This window comes from Pteronotus mesoamericanus, unplaced genomic scaffold (assembly GCF_021234165.1).
Source record: "Pteronotus mesoamericanus isolate MK-2021 breed Mesoamerican mustached bat unplaced genomic scaffold, CSHL_Meso_final contig_64, whole genome shotgun sequence".
Taxonomy (NCBI): Eukaryota; Metazoa; Chordata; class Mammalia; order Chiroptera; family Mormoopidae; genus Pteronotus; species Pteronotus mesoamericanus.
Genome location: NW_026555224.1, coordinates 5,420,995 through 5,443,009, shown reverse-complemented (window position 1 = coordinate 5,443,009; position 22,015 = coordinate 5,420,995). Strand labels below are relative to the sequence as shown.

The following is a 22,015-nucleotide window of genomic DNA, read 5'->3' as shown; positions in this document are numbered from 1 at the left end:
GTAGGTAACTAACATCTTTTGTCTTGCTGCTTTTAAGATTCTCTAATTTTAACTTTTGGTATTTTAATTATACTGTGTCTTGAGGTGGGCCTCTTTGCATCCATCTTGTTTGAGACTCTGTGCTTCCTGGACTTGCATGTCTATTTCTTTTACCAAATTAGGGAAATTTTCTTTCATTATTTTTTCAGATAGATTTCCAATTTGTTTTTTAAGTATTTTCTATTTTACTTTATTTATTTTTTAAAAGCAATTTCATTTTTTTAAATTTATAAATTATGTTTATTCTATTACAGTTGTTTCAATTTCCCCCTTTACCCACCTCCACCCATCCCACCCCACCCCCCACTTCCACAGTCTATTACCACTCTGTTGTCCATGATCATGGATCATTCATATATGTTCTTTGTCTAGTCCCTTCCCCTTCTTTCCACCATTGTCCTCTTTCCCCATCCCCTCTGGTCACTTTCAGTCTGCTCCATGTTTCCATGACTGTGGTTTATTTTGTTTTTTAGTTTATTTTGTTGAATAGAGTCCACTTATAGGTGAAATCATATGGTATTTGTCTTTCATCAACTGGCTTATTTCACTTAGCTTAATATTCTCCTCTTCCATCCATGTTGTTACAAAAGGTAGGTGTTCCATGTCTCTTTCTTTCTTAAATGCAGATTGATTTTATTTATTTTTTAAATGTCAAAGTTAATTATAAAATACTAAAAAATAAAACTATTATAAAGTCTCAACAATTAAACGAACATGACACCAGCACAGAAATAATCAAGTAAATCAATGAAATATAATGAACATTCTAGAAACAAACATATATATCTGATTAATATATGTATGATTAAGTTGATATTTCAAATCAATGGGTAAAATAAGGCTTATTCAACAGATAAGGTGTATGGACCACTATTACTTGAAATAAAACAAATATAGAACCCTATTTCATACATTATACAAGAAATATTCAGGTGAGTTAAAAATCAATATGTAGAATATAAGGAGTTTTAGAAGAAAATAGAATATTTTTCATGATGCGAAGTAAAACATTCAACACCAGAAGCCATAAAGTAAATATTGACAATATAACTATATTAAACATTTAACTGTATAATAATATACATATTAAAAAAGTTAAAAGACAAGGAATAGAATAGAAAAGTATTTGCAACACATCTAAAACATGGTGAATAGGTTTTTTTCTTTTTTTGTCTTTTAGGGAAAAATGTTCTACAAACCTTTAATCAGCATATGGATAAAGAATACCAAAAAGACACTTAAAGCTTTTTTAAAAAAAAATCATAGAAAGAGGCAAGAAATATACTAAAACAGGTTTAGTTTCAACAAATAGTAAAGGAACAATTAAAATAACATCATTGTCACATCAGAATAATGAGCATTTAAATATTGGTAATATCAAGTATTGGGAACTCTGAAAGGAACTGGGTATTGATAGAAACTTTTTCTTCATCTTAAAGCAGTCCCTTTAGCATATCTTGCAGTGCTTGTTTGGTGGAGGTATATTCTTTTAGCCTTCTTTTGTCTCGGAAACTCCTTATTTCACCTTCTATTTTAATTAAGAGCCTTGCTGGGTAGAGCAGTCTTGGTTGCAGGCCTTTGCTTTTCATGACATGGAATATTTCTTGCCATTCCCTTCTGGCTTGCAGTGTTTCTGTTGAGAAGTCAGCTGCTAGCCATATTGGGGATCCCTTATATGTTATTACCTCTTTCTCCCTTGCTTGCTTTAGGGTTCTCTGTTTGTCTTTGATATTTTCCATTTTAATGATGATGTGTCTTGGAGTGGGCCTCATTGGGTTCCTCTTGAATGGGACCCTCTGTGCTTCCTGGACTTGTGTGACTTTCTTTCTCCTCCAATTAGGGAAGTTTTCCATCATGACTTTTTCAAACAGGTTCTCTATCCCTTGCTGCTTTTCTTCTCCTTCTGGTATGCCTATTTTACAGATAGTAAAACATTTCAGGTTGTCCTGCATTTCCCTCAATGCCTCTTCATTCTTTTTGAGTCTTTTTTCATTTTCTTGCTCTTTCTGGGAGCTTTTTTCCACCTTGTTCTCCAGCTCGCTGACTCGGTCCTCAGCTTCATCTAGCCTGCTTTTGATTCCTTCTACTGTGTTCTTCAATTCAGAAGTATTCTTCATTTCCTCTTGTCTCTTATTGATAGTTTCTATGTCCTTTTTCATGCTGATATAGTGTGCACTAAGTTCCTCATAGTTTCCCTGTAGTTTTTGGTAATTCTCTCTGAGCTCACTGAGCTCATTGAGCTTTTTTAGAACTGTTGTTTGGAACTCAATATCTGATAGTTGACTTGCCTCTATTTCATTTCGTTGTCTTTCTGGGGATTCCTCCTTTCCCTTTAAGTGGGAGGTAGTTCTATGTCTTCCCATTATTTGTGAGACTTCTCTTTTGCTTTTCCCTCTTAAGTTGATCTGTCTTGATTTCCTGACTTTGTGGTGTAGACTTCTATGATAGGAGACCGCTGTTTTTTCTTTCTGGATCTGCCTCTGATGATGTCAGACGTTGACCCTGTCTGACCTTAGGCAGTCTGTTCGAGACTTCCAGTAATCTACTGTTTGTGGTTGTCTCCTTCAGCTGTTAATCTATTCACTCTGCACTCAGCAGGGCACCTTAGACAAGTTAGGGTGGGGAAGAGTCCCTCCTGGGGGTGGGGTTATTAGGTCCTTTCACGCTGCTGCTGTATGGTGGATGAGTCCACACTGGGATCCTGCCAGCTACTGTCTCCATTTTCTCCCCAAAGCCTCCGTCCTCAGTCTCTCCTCAAGTATCGCCAGAGGTCTCTGCACCCCCTTGAGTCAGGGATCTACTGTCTGTGGCCACCACTCTGCAGGCACCTTAGACAGGAGAGGGCAGGGTGGAACCCCACCTGGGGAGTGGGGCTCTTGGGTCCTTTGATGCTGGTGCTGCTCATGGGGAGCGGTCTCTTCCTGAGCAAGATGGCTGCTGCTGCATGGGGGATGGGACAGCACTGAGATCCTGCCAGCTACTCTCTCAGTTCTCTCCCCAAAGCCTTTCTTCCAGTCTCTCTTCAGGCGTCTCTAGCCCACTCTGCCCCCGCCTTTGACGGAGACGAGGGTAAGTGGCTGTAAATAAAAATTTTGCATTGGCCCTTTAGAAGGCTCTCTGTGTCCCCTGCCACCTGTCTCTGGCAGAGAGCACCCATGCCGCTTTTCACAGCTGGCTGTTTTCTATGTACATTTTGGGCTCTGGTGCTGTGGGCTAGAGATCGCCGCTTTTGGTTTCGAACCCGCTCTTCTCAAGGGGATCCAACTGGCCATTTCAATATCCTTCTGGTGATGCTGCCCATGGCACCCTGCATGCCTTCTCAGGTTTGTACTGCACTCCCTACCAGTTAGATTGCACTAAAGTTGATTCTTCTGTCTCCAAGGTTACAAGGCTTCTCTCTCACTATCACTCAGTCGTTTTTCCAGGTGATTTCTCCCCAATTTAGTTGTAATTCGAGGTTGGTCCTGAGAAGAGGTCAGTATGACTTCCACTCACTCGTTCACCACCTTGATTCTCTCAATATTTCCAATTTCTTGCTCTTTCTCTTCTTCTTCTGGCACCCTATGATGCAAATATTGGATTCCTTGATGTTTTCCCAGAGTCTGCTTATACTACTTTCATTGTTTTTTTTTTGTATTCTTTTTTCTTCTTGTTCTGATTGCTTGTTTTGTGCTTCCTTATGTTCCAAATCATTGATCTGATTCTTGGTTTCATCCACTATACTGTTGTTTCCATGTAAATTTGTCTTTATTTCAATTAGTGTATCCTTCATTTATTTTTCTTAACTTTAATTTAATTTACTTTTTCAAATACATTTGTCTCTGCCTACCTCCCACCACTTTCCCTTGCCCCATCCCTCCTTCCCACCCTCAACTCTTACACTTTGGTTTTGTCCAGGAGTCCTTGCTATATGTTCCTTCACTTTCCCCTTCTCTTCCTCTTCCCCGCCCCCCTCCCTCCTTCCCTCTTGTCTCTGTCGATTTCTTTTCCTTTCAGTGTTGTTCGTCTTATTTTCCTTGCATCTTTGTATTGTTGGTTAGGTTCCACTTATAGGTGAGATCATATGGTATTTGTCTTTCACCCCCTGGCTTATTTTGCTTAGCATAACACTCTCCAGTCCTATCCATGCTGTCACGAAGTTTAGTAGTTCTTTTTCTCTTTCTGCTGCATAGTATTCCATTGTGTATATGTACCATCACTTTTTGATCCAATCATCTACTGATGGGCATTTAGGTTGCTTCCAACACTTGGCTATTGTCAATTGTGCTGCTATGAACATTGGGGTGCAAACGTTCTTTTGTACTGGCGTTTTGGTGTTCTTAGGGTATAGTCCCAGCAGGGGAGTCACTGGATCAAAAGGCAGTTCCATTTTCAGCTTTTTGAGGAAATTCCACACTGCTTCCCACAGTGGCTGCACCAGTCTGCATTCCCACCAACAGTGTACTAGGGTTCCCTTTTCTCCACAGCCTCGCCAGCACCTGTTGTGTGTTGATCTGTTCATGATGGCCACTCTGACTGGTGTGAGGTGGTACTTCATGGTGGTTTTGATATGTATTTCTCTGATGGCTAGTGATGCTGAGCATCCTTTCAAATGCCTCTGGGCCCTTTGTATCTCCTCTTTGGAAAAGCGTCTGCCCAGGTCCTTAGCCCATTTATTGATTGGATAATTAGTCTTCTTGGAGTGGAGTTGAGTGAGTTCTTTATATATCTTGGAGATCAAACCTCTATCTGATGTATCATTAGCGAATATATTTTCCCATAGGGTTGGCTCCCTTTTCATTTTGCTGATGTTTTCTTTTGCTGTGCAGAAGCTTCTTATTTTGATGAGGTCCCACTTGTTTATTCTTTCCTTTATGTCCCTTGCTTTAGGAGACATATCAGTGAAAAAATTGCTGCGTGGGATATCTGAGAGTTTCCTGCCAATGTTCTCCTCTAGGACTTTGATGGTGTTGCGACTTCTATTTAAGTCTTTTATCCATCTTGAGTTTATTTTTGTGTATGGTGTCAGCTGATGATCCAATTTCAATTTTTTGCATGTATCCATCCAGCTCTCCCAACACCATTTGTTGAAGAGGCTGTTATTGCTCCATTTTATGCTTCTGCCCCCTTTGTCGAATATTAGATGTCCATAGACACCTGGGCTTATTTCTGGGCTTTCTATTCTGTTCCACTGGTCTATGGGTCCGTTCTTGTGCCAGTGCCAGATTGTTTTGAGTATAGTGACTTTGTAGTAGAGTTTGATGTCCAGGATTGTGATCCTTCCTACTTTGTGTTTCTTTCTCAATATTGCTGAGGCTATTCGGGATCGTTTATGGTTCCATATAAATTTTTGAAATGTCTGTTCTATTTCTGTGAAATACATCATTGGTATCTTATAGGGATTGCGTTGAATCTATAAATTGCTTTGGGTAGTATGGACATTTTGATGATATTAATTCTTCCAATCCATGAGCACGGCATATGCTTTCATTTATTTGTGTCTTCCTTAATTTCTTTTTTCAATTTGTATAGTGTTCTGCATACAGGTCTTTTACGTCTTTGGTTAAATTTATGCCTATGTACTTTATTTTTCTTCTTGCTATATCGAATGGTTTTTTTTTTCTGATTTATATTTCTTCTATTGCATTGCTGGTGTACAAATACGCCTTTGATTTCTGAATGTGGACTTTGTATCCTGCTGTTTTGCCAAATTCACTTATTAGGTTGAGGAGTTTTTTGGTAGAGTCTACAGGGTTCTCTATGTACACTATCATGTCATCTGCAAACAATGATACCTTTACTTCCTCCTTTCCTATTTGGATGCCTTTTATCTCTTTCTCTTGTCTGACCACTGTGGCAAGGACTTCCAGTACGATGTTGAAAAGAAGCGGTGAGAGCGGACATCCTTGTCGTGTTCCCGATCTTAGTGGGAAAGATTTCAGTTTTTGCCCATTGAGTATGACTCTGGCTGTAGGTTTTTCATATATGGCCTTTTTTACATTGAGGAATGCCCCATTTACTCCCATTTTGCTGAGTGTTTTGATCATAAATGGGTGCTGTACCTTATTGAATGCTTTTTCTGCATCTATTTAGATGATCATGTGGTTTTTGTCTTTTATTTATGTGATGTATCACGTTTATTAATTTCCATATATTAAACCATTACTGCATGCCTGGGATGAATCCTGCTTGATTGTGGTGGATGATCTTTTGAATGTATTGCTGGATGCGGTTGGCCAACATTTTGTTGAGGATTTTAGCATCTATGTTCATCAGCAAAATTGGCCTGTAGTTTTCTTTCTTTGTAGGGTCTTTATCTGGTTTTGGGATCAGGGTGATGCTGGCCTCAGAGAAGGAGTCTGGGAGTCTTCCCTCCTCTTGGATTTTTTGGAATAGTCTGAGAAGGACAGGGGTTAGCTCTTCCTGAAACATTTTGTAAAATTCTCCTGTGAAACCTTCCGGCCCTGGGCTTTTGTGTGCCGTGAGTTTCTTGATTACTGCTTCAATTTCCCTAGCTGTTATTGGTTTGTTCAAGCTTTCTGTTTCTTCCTCCTTCAGTGTTGGAAGATTATACTTTTCTAGAAATTTGTCCATTTCATCGAGGTTTTCAAATTTCTTGGCATATAATTGTTCATACTAGTTTCTGATGATCCTTTGTATTTCTGTGGTGTCAGTTGTTATTTTTCCTCTTTCACTTCTGATATTATTACTTTGGGTCCTCTCCCTTTTTTTCTTGATGAGTCTGCATAAAGGCTTGTCAATTTTATTTCTCTTTTCAAAGAACCAGCTTCTGGATTGGTTGATCCTCTGAATTGTTCTTTTTGTCTCTATGTCATTCAGTTATGCTCTACTCTTGACTATTTCCTTCCTTCTACTTTCTCCGGGATTTATTTGTTGTTGTTTCTCCAGTTCTTGAAGTTGTAGTGTTCGGTCTTTTATTTGAAATATTTCTGCCTCTTTTAGGTAAGCCTATATTGCTATGAACTTCCTTCTCAGGACCACCTTTGCTGTGTCCCATAGGTTTTGGACTGTTTTCTGTTCATTTTCATGTGTTTCCAGAAATTTTTTGATTTCTTCTCTTATCTCATTATTGACCCATTCATTGTTTAATAGTCTACTGTTCAGTCTCCATGAGTTTGCAAGTTTTTGAAGTTTCTCTTTGAGGTTGATATCCAGTTTCAATCCCTTGTGGTCCGAGAAAAAGTTTGGTATTATTTCAATTTTCCTGAATTTGCTGAGTTTTGCTTTGTGTCCTATCATGCGGTCTATCTTTGAAAAACTGCCATGAGCATTTGAAAAGAATGTATTTTGCTTCTTTGGGATGTAAGGTTCTATATATGTCAGTTATATCTCTTTGATTCAGTGTGCCATTCAGTGCCGCAATATGTTTATTAATGTTTTGTTTGGAAGATCTGTCCATTTTTGACAGTGGGGTGTTGAAATCCTCTACTATCAGTGTGTTGCTGTCTATATCTTTTTTGAAGTCATCCAACAATTTCCTTATAAACTTGGGGGCTCCTCTATTGGGAGCATGTAAGTTTACAATGTTGATGTCTTCTGGATAGATTCTTCCTTTAAGTATCATAAAGTGCCCCTCTGGGTCTCTCTTTATGGCCTTTGCTTTGAAATCTACTTTGTCTGATACAAGTATGGCCACGCCAGCCTTTTTGTCATGTCCATTTGCTTGGAATATTATTTTCCATCCCTTTACTTTCAATCTGTGTAGGTCTTTTGCTCTGAGGTGGGTCTCTTGTAGGTAGCATATATGTGGGTCATGTTTTCTTATCCATTCAGCTACCCTGTGTCTTTTGATTGGGGCATTTAGTCCATTCACATTGAGAGATATTACTGATAGAAACTTACTCATCTTTTCTCTTTGTACTTGTGTTCCTCTCTGTCTCATTCTTTTCCTTCATCTGCTTAAACCAGTCCCCTTAGCATATCTTGGAGTGCTGGTTTGGTAGAGATGTATTCTTTTAGCTTTCTTTTGTCTGGGAAACTCCGTATTTCTCCTTCTATTTTAATGGAGAGCCTAGCTGGGTAGAGCAGCCTTGGCTGTGGCCCTTGCTTTTCATGGCTTGGAATATTTGTTGCCATTCCCTTCTGGCTTGTAGTGTTTCTGTTGAGAAGTCAGCTCCTAGGCATATCGGGGCCCCCTTGTATGTTACTTTCTCCTCCCTTGCTGTCTTGAGGATTCTTTCTTTGTCTTTGATAGTTGCCATTTTAATGATGATGTGTCTTGGAGTGGACCTCCTTAGGTCCCTCTTGAGTGCGGTCCTCTGTGCCTCCTGGATTCATGAGACCTTTACTCTCCTCAAATTGGGCAAATTTTCCATCATTACTTTTTCGAGGAGGTTCTCTATCCATTGCTTCTCTTCTTCTCCTTCTGATATCCCTGTTATATGGATATTATTGCGTTTCAGGTTGTCCTGCATTTCCCTAAATGCTTCTTCATTCTTTTTGAGTTGTTTTTCCATTTCTTGCTCTTTCTGGGAGCTTTTTTCTACTTTGTCCTCCATCTCACTGATTCGATCCTCAGCTTCATCCGGCCTGCTTTGGATTCCTTCTACTGTGTTCTTCAATTCAGAAATGGTATTCTTCATATCCTCTTGTGTCTTCTTGATAGTTTCTATGTCCTTTTCCAGGCTGATATAGTTTGCTGTGAGATCCTGATAGTTTCTCTGCAGTTTCTCATAGTTCTCTTTGAGCTGGCTGAGCTCATTGAGCTTCTTTAGAACCATTGTTTTGAATTCAATATCTGATAGTTCCCTTGCCTCTATTTCATTGAGCTCTCTCTGTGGGGAGTCCCATTTTCCACTCCTTTGGGGGGAACTTTTTCTTCCCATTTTTGTGAGAGTCTGTTAAGTATTTTTGTCCTTTACTTTTCTTTCTGGGCCTGCCTCTGATGATGTCAGTTGTTGACCCTATAGGACCTTGGGTTGTTTGTTTCAGCCTCCAGGAGTCTACTCTCTGTGTCTGACTCCTGCTTGTGGCAGCTCTGTGACCCCTTCGGTCAGGGCTGGGCTATTTTTTGGGATCGCTCTGCACTCTCACACCGGCTCCTTGAGCGGGCTCCCTGTACAGCAGGATCCCTCGCCTGCCTGGGCTCGCATGTGTTTGCCCTAGACCAGTGGGCTTATTCGCGACCTCGTGTACTCATCTGGCCCCCCTGGCCAGCGAGCTCCCCGGCACTGGTCAGTTTTGGGTCTTCTCTTGTGTGTTTTCCCCTCTTTTGGCTCTTTGGGTGCATTGGTTGCCCTCACCAAATGGGGACTACGGAAATGGGAAGAAGTCAACTCCAAGTCTCTCTGGTCTCTCCTCCAGGGACTCTGGGCATCTCTGTGACCCCTTTGGCCGGGGATCTACTAATTCTGTGGGTCGCTCTGCAATCGCAGGCAGGTTGGTCAATTTACGCCTGCCCTTGCCTCTCTGTGCACTCCCTCGCAGTCCAGATCGGTGCCAATCTGTTGGAGGCCTTGCTGTCCAGTGCAAGCATTTGCCAGCCCACCTGGGTCACACACAGGCTCACCAACCCTTGCCAGTCACTCAGCGCAAGTGTGCGTGCCTGCACTGGGTGTTTTTGGGGTGTCTATGTGTGCTTTTCGGCTTTTGGCTCTTTGGGAGTATGGCCTCTTCTCGCCCAATGGAGACTATGGCAAGGAAAAGGAGTCAGGACTCTCTGGTTTCTCCTCCTGTTCTTTCCCCAACGCCTCCATTTCTAGTCTCTCCTCAGGGGTCTCTGGGCAGTTCTGTGAACCCTTCGGCCAAAGGTCCACCACCTGTGCAGCCTACGTTTCAATCGCAGGCAGTCTGGTTCCTGCGCGCCCCTCTTCTGCCTCTTTGGGGGTGCGCCTTTCCAGCCCACAATGGAGACTACAGAACGTGGAGGGAGTTGGGGCTCCCTGGTTCTTCTTCCCGTTCTTTCCCCAACGCCTCCATCTCCAGTCTCTCCTCAAGGCTCTCCCAGCCAGTCTGCACTCAGTCCCCCAGGTCACATGCACAAGCTGTGTGCGGAGCGCACAAAAGGCAGGTTAATTGATTCCCTTATGCCTGAGCAAGATAGTAGCTGCAGAGTGGGAGGTGCGTTATCACCGGGGCTCCACTGGCCGCGGTGTCAGTTCTCTTCACAAAGTTTTCCTCACCAGTCTTTTCCCAGGCACCAGCCCACCCTGCTGCCGCCTCTACCCAGCGATCAAGGAGGGTGGCTGCCAGTGCAACTTTTGCGTTGGCCCTTTAAATGTCTCTTTGCATCCCCAGCCACCTGTCTGTGGCAGAGAGTGCCCCTAAGCTTTTCGGGGTTGCATTTTGTCTGTATTTTCTTGGTTTTAGCTGCTGTAGTTTAGGGGTCCCTGTTTATGATTCAGACCCCGTTCTTCTTGGGGGAAGCTAACTGGCCGTTTCAATGTCCCTCTGGTGCTAGTGTCCGTGGGCACCCAGTCTACCCTCACTAGCCTCCACCACAGTTCTTACCTGTTGGGATATGTGAGAGTTGAATCCACTGTCCGAGGCTCCAGGGCTCCTCTCCCACTATTGTTCCATTGTTTTCCAGGTGATTACTATTTAGTCGCAATTCCAGTTTGGTCTTGAGAGGTCAGCCTGACTCCTATTCACTCCTCCACCATCTTCTCTCAATCCTGTATCCTTCATTTCTGACTGGATCTCTTTTATGCTGTTAAGGTCCTCACTAATTTCCTTGAGCATCCTTATAACCAGTGTTCTGAACTCCCCATCTAATATATTGCTTATCTCCATTTTGTTTAGCTCTTTCTCTGGATTTTTTTTTTGTTGTTGTTGTTAAATTTATTGAGGTGATATTGGCTAATAAGATCATACAGGTTTCAAGCATGCATTTCTATGATACATGACCTGTATATTGTAAATGTGTCCACCACCCAAAGTCAGATCATCTTCCATTACTATATATTTGGCCCTCTTTATCCTCTACTACTCCCCCATACCCCTTCTCTCTGGTAACCACCATACTGGTGTCTGTGTCTATGAGTTAGGAAAAAAATAAACTCACTTTCCTTCCTTCCATTTATTTCCCACCTGCCATTAAGGAGGCATAAGGAAAGGCATTCCTGTGTTGGGACAAAAATACCCGTTCCCTCCAGCTTTTCTGCTCTCCTAGTTTTGGGTTTGCAGGTGCCCAGTAAGTGTTGGTGCCTGCAAGTGGGTCACATATGTTCAGGCATCTTGAGTGGTCCAAAATAGTGCATAGCTCCATATGTCTATAATAGCAACCTGCTGACATTAGAATACAGTGCTGATATTTTCCATACATGTCCACACTTCCAGAGCACACACACTTTTCTTTAAAATTTACTCTCTTAGGTATCCTTATTGGTCTATCTTTGGAAGACTGGATCATCATGCAAGCTACATGATATTTATAGGAAGTGAATTTCTATTGGTGTTTCTGGATTCTTCTGGGTTCTAGATCAATCTTAATTAAGCAGACACTTTGCGTGTATGGCAGTCAGGAGGGCTTTACTCACTTCCCAGACTGCCATACACACAAAGTTCTTCTTGTCTCATTACTGTTACTTCAGTCACTACCCTGCAAGTGATCCATTATTACCTAATCCCCCATCCATATATTGTCCTACACATAACAAAATTAGACCCAACTCTCCCCATCTTCATAAGCCCTTCTTTTCTGCCCTCTGTATCTCATGGTATATCATTCACAACATTTCAAGTAGCTTCAAATTCTTCTCTCAATATTTTTTAATTTTTGTTTTACAAATGAATACGTCTATGCCTTGAGGAAATCACTTCTCCTCCAGTTATCTTAAGGAAACAATAGTTTTCCTCACATACCCCTGGGAACAGAGGAAGAGGAGGTGGCTAGTTTGCTCCTCATTGTTGCTTCCAAACCTTTACAGCCCCTTTCTCCTTCAGAATCCAGATGTCATTTGCAGTTCATGCTATTACACAGTATCATGTGCTAACCCTCCTTATGTCTTCCTCTTCATTCATTAGACACTTTAACTTCTCAGTTGCTTTCTGCCACCAATTTGGCAACTTCCATATCTATCATCTATGTAGATATTAATCCAATATTTTTGGCTTTTCAAATCTTTCATGCTCTCATCTCCAGTGATATTTTTCTCCCATCACACTTAAGCCATCTTAAACATTCATGCTCTAGACTTTTGACATTCCTCAAATTGAACCAGCTCTTAAATCTTGATCTTAAGACATACATCTTGAGCTACAACTGATTATTCTTCATGCTAAAGTGCTTACATCACATGCACATGCACACACACAAATGCACACACACCTCCAATAGTTCTTCAACTTTGAACTCCAAATTCTTGAACTCCACTACATCTCACAATTAACTACCCTTCTTATTTCTCACCTCCTCATTCCTAACCAATTTATAGTTCATGGTCCATCATTATTGCTCACTTTCATAAACTTTCATTTCCCTGCCTACTTTCCACTATGGCAATTTCTTGGCAGAACTACCACCTTTCTTAAATCTAGCTATCTACCTACTTTGTTCCTGCATGCAAATGATGAATGCTGCTATATAAATTTACAAGACTGAACCCTGGCTGATGTGCATCAGTGGATTGAGTGATGGTCTGGGAATTAAAGAGTCTCTGGTTCCATTCCCAGTCTAGGGCACATGCCTGGGTTGCAGGCCAGGTCCTCAGCAGGGGGCACACAAGAGGCAAGCAACCACACACTGATGTTTCTCTCACTCTCCTTCTCCCTCCCAGCCCCTCTAAAAATAAATAAATAAAACCTTAAAAAAAAAGAAATTTACAAGACTGAGATGCCTGATCTGACATTAAATTTTTTTTGAATCATGTTTATTCTATTACAGTTGTCTCAATTTTCCCCCTTTGCCTTCCTCCACCAATCCCATCCTGACCCCCGCATCCACAGTCAATTCTCACACTGTTGTCCATGTCCACAGGTCATTCATACATGTTCTTTGTCTAGTCCCTTCTCCTTCTTTCCACCATTGTTCTCTTTGCCCACCCCCTCTGGTCAGTTTCAGTCTGCTCCATGTTTCCGTGCCTGTCGTTTATTTTGTTCATTAGCTTATTTTGTTGAATAGATTCCACTTACAGCTGAGATCATATGGTATTTGCCTTTCACCAACTGGCTTATTTCACTTAGCATAATATTCCCCAGTTCCATCCATGCTGTCACAAAAGGTTCCATCTTTCTTTTTTTTTTTTTTAAATACAGACTGATTTTATTTATTTTTTAAATGTCAAAATCCATTATAAAATATTAAAAAATTAAATCCATTATAAAGTCTTAGCAATTAAATCAACATGACACCAGCACAGAAATAATCAAGTAGATCAATGAAATAAAATGAGCATTCTAGAAACAAAATCTGTCTAACAATGTAATATATGATTAAATGGATATTTCACATCAATGGGGAAAATGAGGCTTATTCAACACATTATTCAACACATAAGGTGCATGGACCACTATTACTTGAAATAAAAAAACATAGAGCCCTATTTTACATGTTATACACTAAATATTCAGGTGAGTTAAAAATAAATCTGTAAAACCTAAGGAGTTTTAGGAGAGAATAAAATATAATATTTTTCTTACCCTGAAATAAAGTATTCAAACCCAGAAACTATAAAGTAAAATATTGACAATATGACTACATTAAACATTTAAGACTATATAGTAATATACATATAAAAAAAGTTAAAGGACAGTAATAGAATAGGGTAGTATCTGCAACACATGTAAAAAAGGGTTGATAGTTTTTTTGGGTTTTTTTAGGGAAAAAATTCTACAAACCTTTAATCAAAAAATGGATAAAGAATTCCAAAAAGTCATTTAAAGCTTTTTTTTAAAAAAAATAGAAATAGGCAAGAAATATACAAACACAGGTTTAGTTTCAACAAATAATAAAGGAACAGTTAAAATAACACATCATTGTCACAATCAGATTAATAAGTATTAAATATTGGTTATATCAAGTATTAGTAACTCTGAAAGGAGCTGGCTATTCATAGACTCTTTTTCTTCATCTTCTTAAAGCAGTCCTTTTAGCATATCTTGCAATGCTGTTTGGTAGAGGTGTACACTTTTAGCCTTCTTTTGTCTGGGAAACTCCTTATTTTGCCTTCCATTTTAATTGAGAGCCTTGGTGGGTAGAGCAGTCTTGGTTGCAGGCCTTTGCTTTTCATGACTTCTGGCTAGTAGTGTTTCTGCTGAGGAGTCAGCTGCTAGCCGTACTGGGGCTCCCTTATGTGTTATTATCTGTTTCTCCTTTGCTGCCTTTAGGATTCTCTGTTTGTCTTTGATATTTGCCATTTTAGTAATGGTGTATCTTGGAGTAAGCCTCATTGGGTCCCTCTTGAATGGGACCCTCTTTGCTTCCTGGACTTTTGTGACTTTTTCTTTCCTCAAATTAAGGATGTTTTCCATCATTACTTTTTCAAACAGGTTCTCTATCCCTTGTTCCTCTTCTTCTCCTTCTGGTATCCCTAGAATCCCTTAACGCCTCTTCATTCTTTCCCTCACCACCTCTTCATTCTTTTTGAGTCTTTTTCTTTTTCTTGCTCTTTCTGGGAGCCTTTTTTTCTACCTTATCCTCCAGCTCACTGATTTGTTCCTCTGCTTCATCTAGCCTGCTTTTGATTCCTTCTACTGTGTTCTTCAATTCAGAAATTGTATTCTTCATTTCCTCTTGTCTCTTGATAGTTTCTATGTCCTTTTTCATGCTGATATAGTTTGCACTAAGTTCCTCATAGTTTCCCTGTAGTTTTTGGTAATTCTCTCTGAGTTCACTGAGCTCATTGAGCTTCCTTAGAACCATTGTTTTGAACTCAGTATCTGATAGTTGACTTGCCTCTATTTCATTTTGTTTTCTTTGTGGGGATTCCTCCTTTCCCTTTGACTGGGGTGTGTTTCTTTGTCTTCCTATTATATATGATGCTCTTCTTTTTTGCTTCTGCTTCTTAAGTTGATCTGTCTAGATTTCCTGACTTTGTGGTGTGAACTTCTATGGCAGGAGTCTGCTGGGTTTTTTTTTTCTTTTTGGGTCTGCCTCTGATGATGTCATATGTCATCCCTGTCTGAATTTAGGGAGTCTGTTGGAGACTTCCATGAATGTACTGTCTGTGGCTGTCTCCTTCAGTTGTTAATTTAGTCACTGTGCACTCAGCAGTCAGGCTTAGACACCACAGGGCAGGGCAGAGTCCCTCCTGGGGGTGGGGTTATTGGGTCCTCACGTGTTGCTGCCATTCAAGGGAGTGGTCTGCCTGAACCAGATGGCTGCTGCTGTATGAGGAGGAGTCAGCACCAGGCTCTCGCTGGCCACTCTCTCTGTTTTCTCTTCTAAGCCTTGATCTCCAGTCTCTCCTCAAGTATCTCTAGACCACTCTGTGTCCCCTTTAGCTGGGGATCTACTATCTGTTGCTGCTACTTTGTAGTCAGCAGTCAGGCTTTAGCACTATTGGGCTAGGGCTGAGTCCCTACTGGTGGTGGGGCTACTGTGTCCTCTCAGACTGTTGCCGCTCAGGGGAGTGGTCTGCCTGAGCAGGATGGCTGCAGCCATATGAGGGATTAGTCACCACTGGAATCCCACCAGCTACTCTCTAGGTCCTCTCCCCAAAGCCTCCTTCCCCAGTCTCTCCTCAGGTGTCTGTAGCCCACTCTGCCCCCAATCTTGCCAGTGACCAGGGTAAGTGGCTGCAAATAAAAATTTATGTCTTGGCCCTTTAAACAGCTCTTTGCCTCTCCAGCCGCTTGTCTCTGTCAGAGAGCAACCCTGCCGCTTTTCATAGCTGGCTCTTATATATGTACTTTTTAGGCTCTGGTGCTGTAGGCTGGAGATCTCTGCTTATGGTGTAGACCCCGCTCTTCTCAGGGTGTCCAACTGGCCATTTCAATATCCTTCTGGTGCTGCCATCCATGGGCGCCCTGCCTGCCTTCTCAAATCTCTACTGCACTCCTTACCCGTTAGGTTGTGCTGAAGTTGATTCTTCTGTCTGTCCAAGGTTGTAAGTCTTCTGTCTCACTGTTGTTCAGTTGTTTGTTCCAGGTTGTTTCTCCACAATTTAGTTGTAATTCCAGATTGGTCCTGGGAAGAGGTCCTTGTGACCCACTCCTCCACCATCTTGATTCTCCGTTTTCTGGAATTTTGTTCCATTCTTTCATTTGTGCTGTTTCTTTGTCTCCTCATTTTAGTAGCCTCCCTGTGTTTGTTTCTATGTATTAGGTTGAGCTGTTTTGACTCTGTGTCTTGGTAGCATGGCCTAATGTAATAGGTATCCTATAGGGTCAAGTAGCACAGCTTCCTCTATCAAGGTGCACCCTTTATGTGGGTTGAATATACCCTCCTCTTGATGTTGAGTCATGGTTGCTGTTGGCAGATAAATGGGAGGGATTTACCCAGGGCAGTCAGCTGCAAGGACCAGCTGTGACTAGTAACCACCAACCTCGACCCTTTTTGGAGGATGAGCTGTGCAGGGGAAGAGTGGTAGTGCTCCAATGTGGTCTGTAGCTGTCCACTGTGTGTGCTGGCCATGGGGTTTCCCAGATGGTGCAGGCCAAAGTCAGTACCCCCCACCTGTGTTTTGCCCAGGGCCACCCTGCTTAAGCTATAAAGCAATCTGAGGTGGCTACTAATTGTGCTGGGCTTGGAGATTCCCAGGTGAAACAGCTGTGAATCTAAGCTGGGTGCTGTTAGTGTCATGCCTGGGGCTCATTGAGGCTACATATTGCTTGTTTTTTAGGACTTAGGAAGGTGTAAAATATGAGCCAAGACCAGCTATTCATATGGGAAAGCAGCCTGGGTGGGCCCATAAATTGGGTGGGGCAGAGTCTCTGGGGATCTCAAAGGCAGGTCAAATAGTGTTAGCCAGGCTGATGGAGTCTCATATACAGCACCAGCTTGCCAACTCTGTGGGGGGAGGATTTTAGAAAAGGGATAATGGCTTCTGCTTGACTTGATGCTAGATATTTTAGCTCCTCCCTGTATGCCACTGATGCATTCTAGTTGCTACTTTGGTGCTGGAGCTGAGAGGGAGTGAGTCTGAGAAGGTGAGTTTTGTCCTGTGTGCGGGCCCTTTAAGATGAACTGCTTGGGGTTCCAGAAGTTTCTTTCACTGGCTCAATACCCACTGATGTTTGCATCCATAAGTTATGCAGACTTATCTTCCTGGCACTGGAACCCTGGGTTGGCGGGACCGCTGGTGTGGGGCTGGTACTCCTTGCTCCTGAGATATCCCTCCCAAATTTTTATCCACCACACATGGGTGAGAGATCAGCTTGTTCTGTGTCTGCACCCCTCCTACCGTTTTTGATGAATGTGGTTTCTTTAATTCCATGGTTGTCAAACTTCCATTCAACTTGATTTCTGATGGTTCTGAGTGATGGTTGTTCTATATTTTGGTTGTAATTTTGATGTGGTTGTACAAAGAGGCAAGCCATGTCTTCCTATGCCACCATCTTGACCAGAAGTCCAGAAATTTTAATTAATCTGAGTTAAACATGGTAGCTCTGTTCCCTTCTCATTAGGCATGTGACCCAATTCTGGCCAATGAGACATGAAGTTGTCTTTTGAGGGACTGTTTTAGAAACCTTTTCCTGCTTTAAAAAATAACACCCAGAGTGGAGATGGGCTCTTTCTGCTTTTGATCATGTGATGTTTGGATATGACATATCTGGACTTTCAGAAGTTCTCTTCTAACAACGCAAAGGCAGGATTAATATGCATTTTGTTATTTTTAATTTTGGGGGCCTTCTGTTCAGAAAAAAAAATTGGCATGTATTTTTGATATTTTCTCTTCTAGAGGGGACCCTGACAGATGTGACATCTGGGGAAATACTCCTCTACATTATGCAGCCTCTAATGGTCATGCCCACTGCGTCTCATTCCTAATCAACTTTGGTGCCAACATCTTTGCCTTGGACAATGACTTACAGTCACCACTGGATGCTGCTGCCAGCAGAGAGCAGAATGAATGTGTTTCTCTCTTGGATAATGCAGCTACTGCACAGAACATCATGAACCCCAAGAAGGTCACTAGGCTGAAGGAGCAGGCTCAGAAGAATGCAAGGAGGCAGATCAAAGAGTGTGAAAGGCTTCAGGAGAAGCATGAAAATAAGATGTCCCGCACCTTCAGAAAGGAAGAATCTGGTAATTTTTCTTCTAAGAGCACTTTTTCCAGATCATCCCTTTCAAATGCTTCTGCTTCTAGCACATTTGGGTCACTGTCTAAGGGCATTAAAGGCACCTTCAAAATAAAGTTCAAGAAGAATAAAGATACAGCAGAGCAGGTAGAGGAGTGCAGGAATGAGCAGAGGAATGTGATGGAAGTGTTCAGAGAGGAAGAAGAAGACACATTCTCAGGGGACTTCAGAGAGAAGCTCCAGGTTTCAGCAGAGGGTAGCTATGTGCAGCACGAATCCATTCTCAGCCGTCCAGGTCTAGGAAATATTGTTTTTAGAAGGAACGAAATATCAAGCCCTGAAGACATCTCAGATACCAAGAAGGAGTTAGGGTTTAAAATGTCCAGTGAATTGCTTCAGAGTCGAGGAGAAGCACAGGCTAATGAAGCAGCGGCTGATGAGGAGGGAGAAGAAAACAGCTTGGAAGATGATCTCCCTTGGGATGAGGATGCAATGGAGTGGGAGGAAGATGTGGCTGATGCTACACCCCTGGAAGTATTCTTACAGTCCCACCACCTGGAAAAGTTTCTTTCCTTTTTCATGAGAGAGCAGATTGATCTAGAAGCTCTGTTGCTTTGCTCTGATGAGGACCTTCAGAGCATTCAAATGCAGCTGGGTCCCAGGAAGAAAGTTCTTAATGCCATAAACAGAAGGAAGCAAGTGCTCCAGCAGCCTGGGAAAATGGGTGACACCAGCTTGTGATGGAGTGTTGGCTCAACGGGGTGTGCCTACAGCATGGGGTGATGCTGTGGTCCACTGAAGCACTCCAGGCAATATCTGCTCTCTACTGAATGCCCAACCACTGGGTATGATGTCTGAGGTTTTGGAATTGCCCACCTGAAAAATAGGCCCAAGCTCTACTCTGTGAAATTCTCTATACCTTTACAAATAAACCACCAGTGAGAAACTCAAGGAGACCTGGGAACAAAAATTGGTATTTCTCTTCAATTATATTTTTAATATTTTTAAATATGGAAAGACTTAAATGGGTGAGAAAGAAGAAGAAAAACTCTCTTTACTTTTCCAACTCTGGATGTAAGATTATAATCTCTCATCACACTGCTTTTCATTTACTGATTCTCATGGCCGGGGGATTCCAACTCCAATTCTGTCCTTAGCTCTAGACTTTGTTGGTGAAGATTAAAGTTCCTCCATTGGCCTAAGATGTGATACCCAACCTAACTGTGTCTGAACCTTTAACATATGTCTACAGGTTTACAAGTAATGAAAATGGGCCTACAATACTCCTACCTGAGAACAGACAGAGTATCAGGTAGGGAGACTGAAGAGAGAAATAGAATATAGGGTACCTGCTATGGACTGAATTGTTTCCCCCAAATTCATATACCAAAGCCCTATCCCCAATATGACTGGAATTTGGAGATAAGACCTTTATTAATGAGGTGACTGAAGTTAGATGGGGTCATATGGGTGGGGCCCTAATCCCATATAACTCTTGTCCTTGAAGAGGAAGAGACACCAGGGATGCACATGCACAGAGAAAAGGCCATGTGAGGACACAGCAAGGGGATGGCCACCTTCATGCCCAGGTGAGAGACCTCAGGAGAAACCAGACCTGTCAACACCTTCATCTTGAACTTCCAGCCTTCAGAATTGTAACAAAATAAACATCTATTGTTCAATTCACAGAGTCTGTGGTAGTTTGTTATGGCAGCATGAGCAGACTAATATAGTGTCTAAGCAAGAGGGTAGAGGAGAAGAAAAATACATGGGAAAAAAAAGTCTGGCATATTTGATGATTTTTCTAAGGGTAAGTAACTCCTCAAACTTTAAAAAAAGAAAAAAAAATCTAGATTCTTTGTAGGAAAAATGTGATTATAAAAGTAAATTTTACATTTTCATGCTCATTATGTGCTTATCTTTTATTTATTGTTGTCTATCACCATTGCTATGTCTAAATTCATGTAGATCCTATAATATAAATTTGCAACATTGCTGCTCACATTTTTTGAGTGGCAATGTCAAATTCAAATTGAAACCATACTGAATAGTTAAGTTTCATTGGATTATTACAGCCAGACTTACATCAAGTGAAATATACACAATTTTGTGTATAAAATAGAAACAGTTGTTTCTTCAGGATGCTTCCTAACTCACATCTGCTTGTGTTATTTCAGGAAGCACCACAGAGGACATAAGCCTAGGGAGGATACAAGTGCTGATATCTGATGAGCAATTGGCTCATTCTCCCACAATGCATGGATTCAGAGAGGTTGTCAGTCTTCAAATAAATACGTTGCACTAAGGTTGGTCTGGGATAAACCAAAGTTGTATTTTCTTTGCATAAAGTGCACAAAAGCAGCGGTCACATAGAAGCCCTCAAAAAATTTGTAGCATCTGAGCCTGCCTCTATTAGGACTTTATTACTGTAGGTGCCAGGATCCTCTCTCCAGGTATTCCTCAGGATCTGCCTGATGAGACACTTGTTGCCAAGATATAGGGGAAGCAGAAGCCGCTAGGGAAGTACTCGTGTTAACAAAAAGGGTGCTTTCCAATAGTTTTGTATCACTGTCAGAAGTAAAAGGAATATAGAAAGTCTGGTGATGTATTCTAGCAAACAAGAGACAGTGTGAGGTGGTACAAAGAATTTTGAGATGGAAACCCACATTGCTACTTGAAGGATAAAATATAGTGTAATACAAATGCAGAGGTGCGCTTTGAGAGAACAAAAAAAGGCAGGCCAGTAGAAATGTTACTGGAAGTCAGTCTTGGTAGGATTTAGTTCTAATTGCTTTACGGAGTTGATCATTTCTAGAGGTAATTTTCCATGCTGCTCTACTGGAGGGAGAGGGGTAGCAATTGGCTCAGAAAATATGGGAAGGGGAAGGTATGTTTGCCAGCAGAACTGAAAGTTCTCACCACAACCATCCCCTTTGCCTTTGTGTCCATTCTGTGATGAAATAAAGCGGTATAAATTTGAAGGACATGTAGATTTAAAAACCTCACACAAAAACTCCATCAAATTGCTGGGTTAAAAAGAAGGGAGCAAATACAACCCCTTTATCACAGTGAATAACATAAACCTCTATGAGGCCAGGACAGGTTATAGTAAGGTTAAGTTGTATGTTTTTGAATAGTTGCATTTTATTTTAATTAAGATATTTCAGCTTGTAGACTACATAGGCTTATCTACCATTCCCTCAACAACTCCTTTTGTCCCAATTAACGGGTAGATACTATATCTGTGATTATCACAAAGATTGGTTCAAAATGTATTAACAAAACAGTCAGAATTAGCTTGGGTCTTAGATGTCAGGGAGCAAATGAGGCCAAGTAAAGGGTTCCCGCTCTTGGGAATTCTCTGGTTTCCACTTCACTATCAGAGAAGCAAGTCCTGCCTTATATAAGGTAAGCCACAGTATTCCATCTCTTATCACCACCATGTTAGGCACAGGGTTGGGCATGTGATCCAGGTGGTCCAGTGAGTTTCAGTTCTGGGACTTTTAACTGATAAGGAGAAGAATCCCTATTTCTGCTGGGGTTGCTGGGGATGATAGACTATGATTCAGGAGCTGCTGGCAGCCATCCTGCCCCTACCAGGGGAAAACTTGCTTGATCAGGAAGCCAAAACTGACAAGAATTGAGCTGAGAGTGGAGACAGCAAGACTGAGTCCTGATAACACTTGGAGCCCTTGGATGCTGCTGAAGCTGAAACCATTTGGTGCTTCTTACAGACAAGAATCAATCGTTCTACTCCTCACTCACTGACTCACTCAGCTAAAGATAGGTTGAGCTGTGGTCTCTACCACTTGTGACCAAATGAGCCCTGACCAATATGGAAGCCCAATTATTCCCT

At 41.6% G+C, this 22,015-nt stretch overlaps 1 protein-coding gene across 1 annotated transcript in view; it reads left to right on the top strand.

The window, feature by feature from the left end:
• The window catches only part of ANKS4B (ankyrin repeat and sterile alpha motif domain containing 4B), a 34,177-nt gene extending 14,377 nt beyond the window's left edge, over nt 1-19,800 (top strand). Inside the window, exon 2 of the mRNA XM_054580915.1 lies at nt 17,820-19,800. Within this exon, the coding sequence (XP_054436890.1) occupies nt 17,820-18,900 (1,081 nt within the window). The 3' untranslated portion in view covers nt 18,901-19,800. The remainder of the gene's footprint in view (nt 1-17,819) is intronic.
• The last annotated feature ends 2,215 nt before the right edge of the window (nt 19,801-22,015 follow it).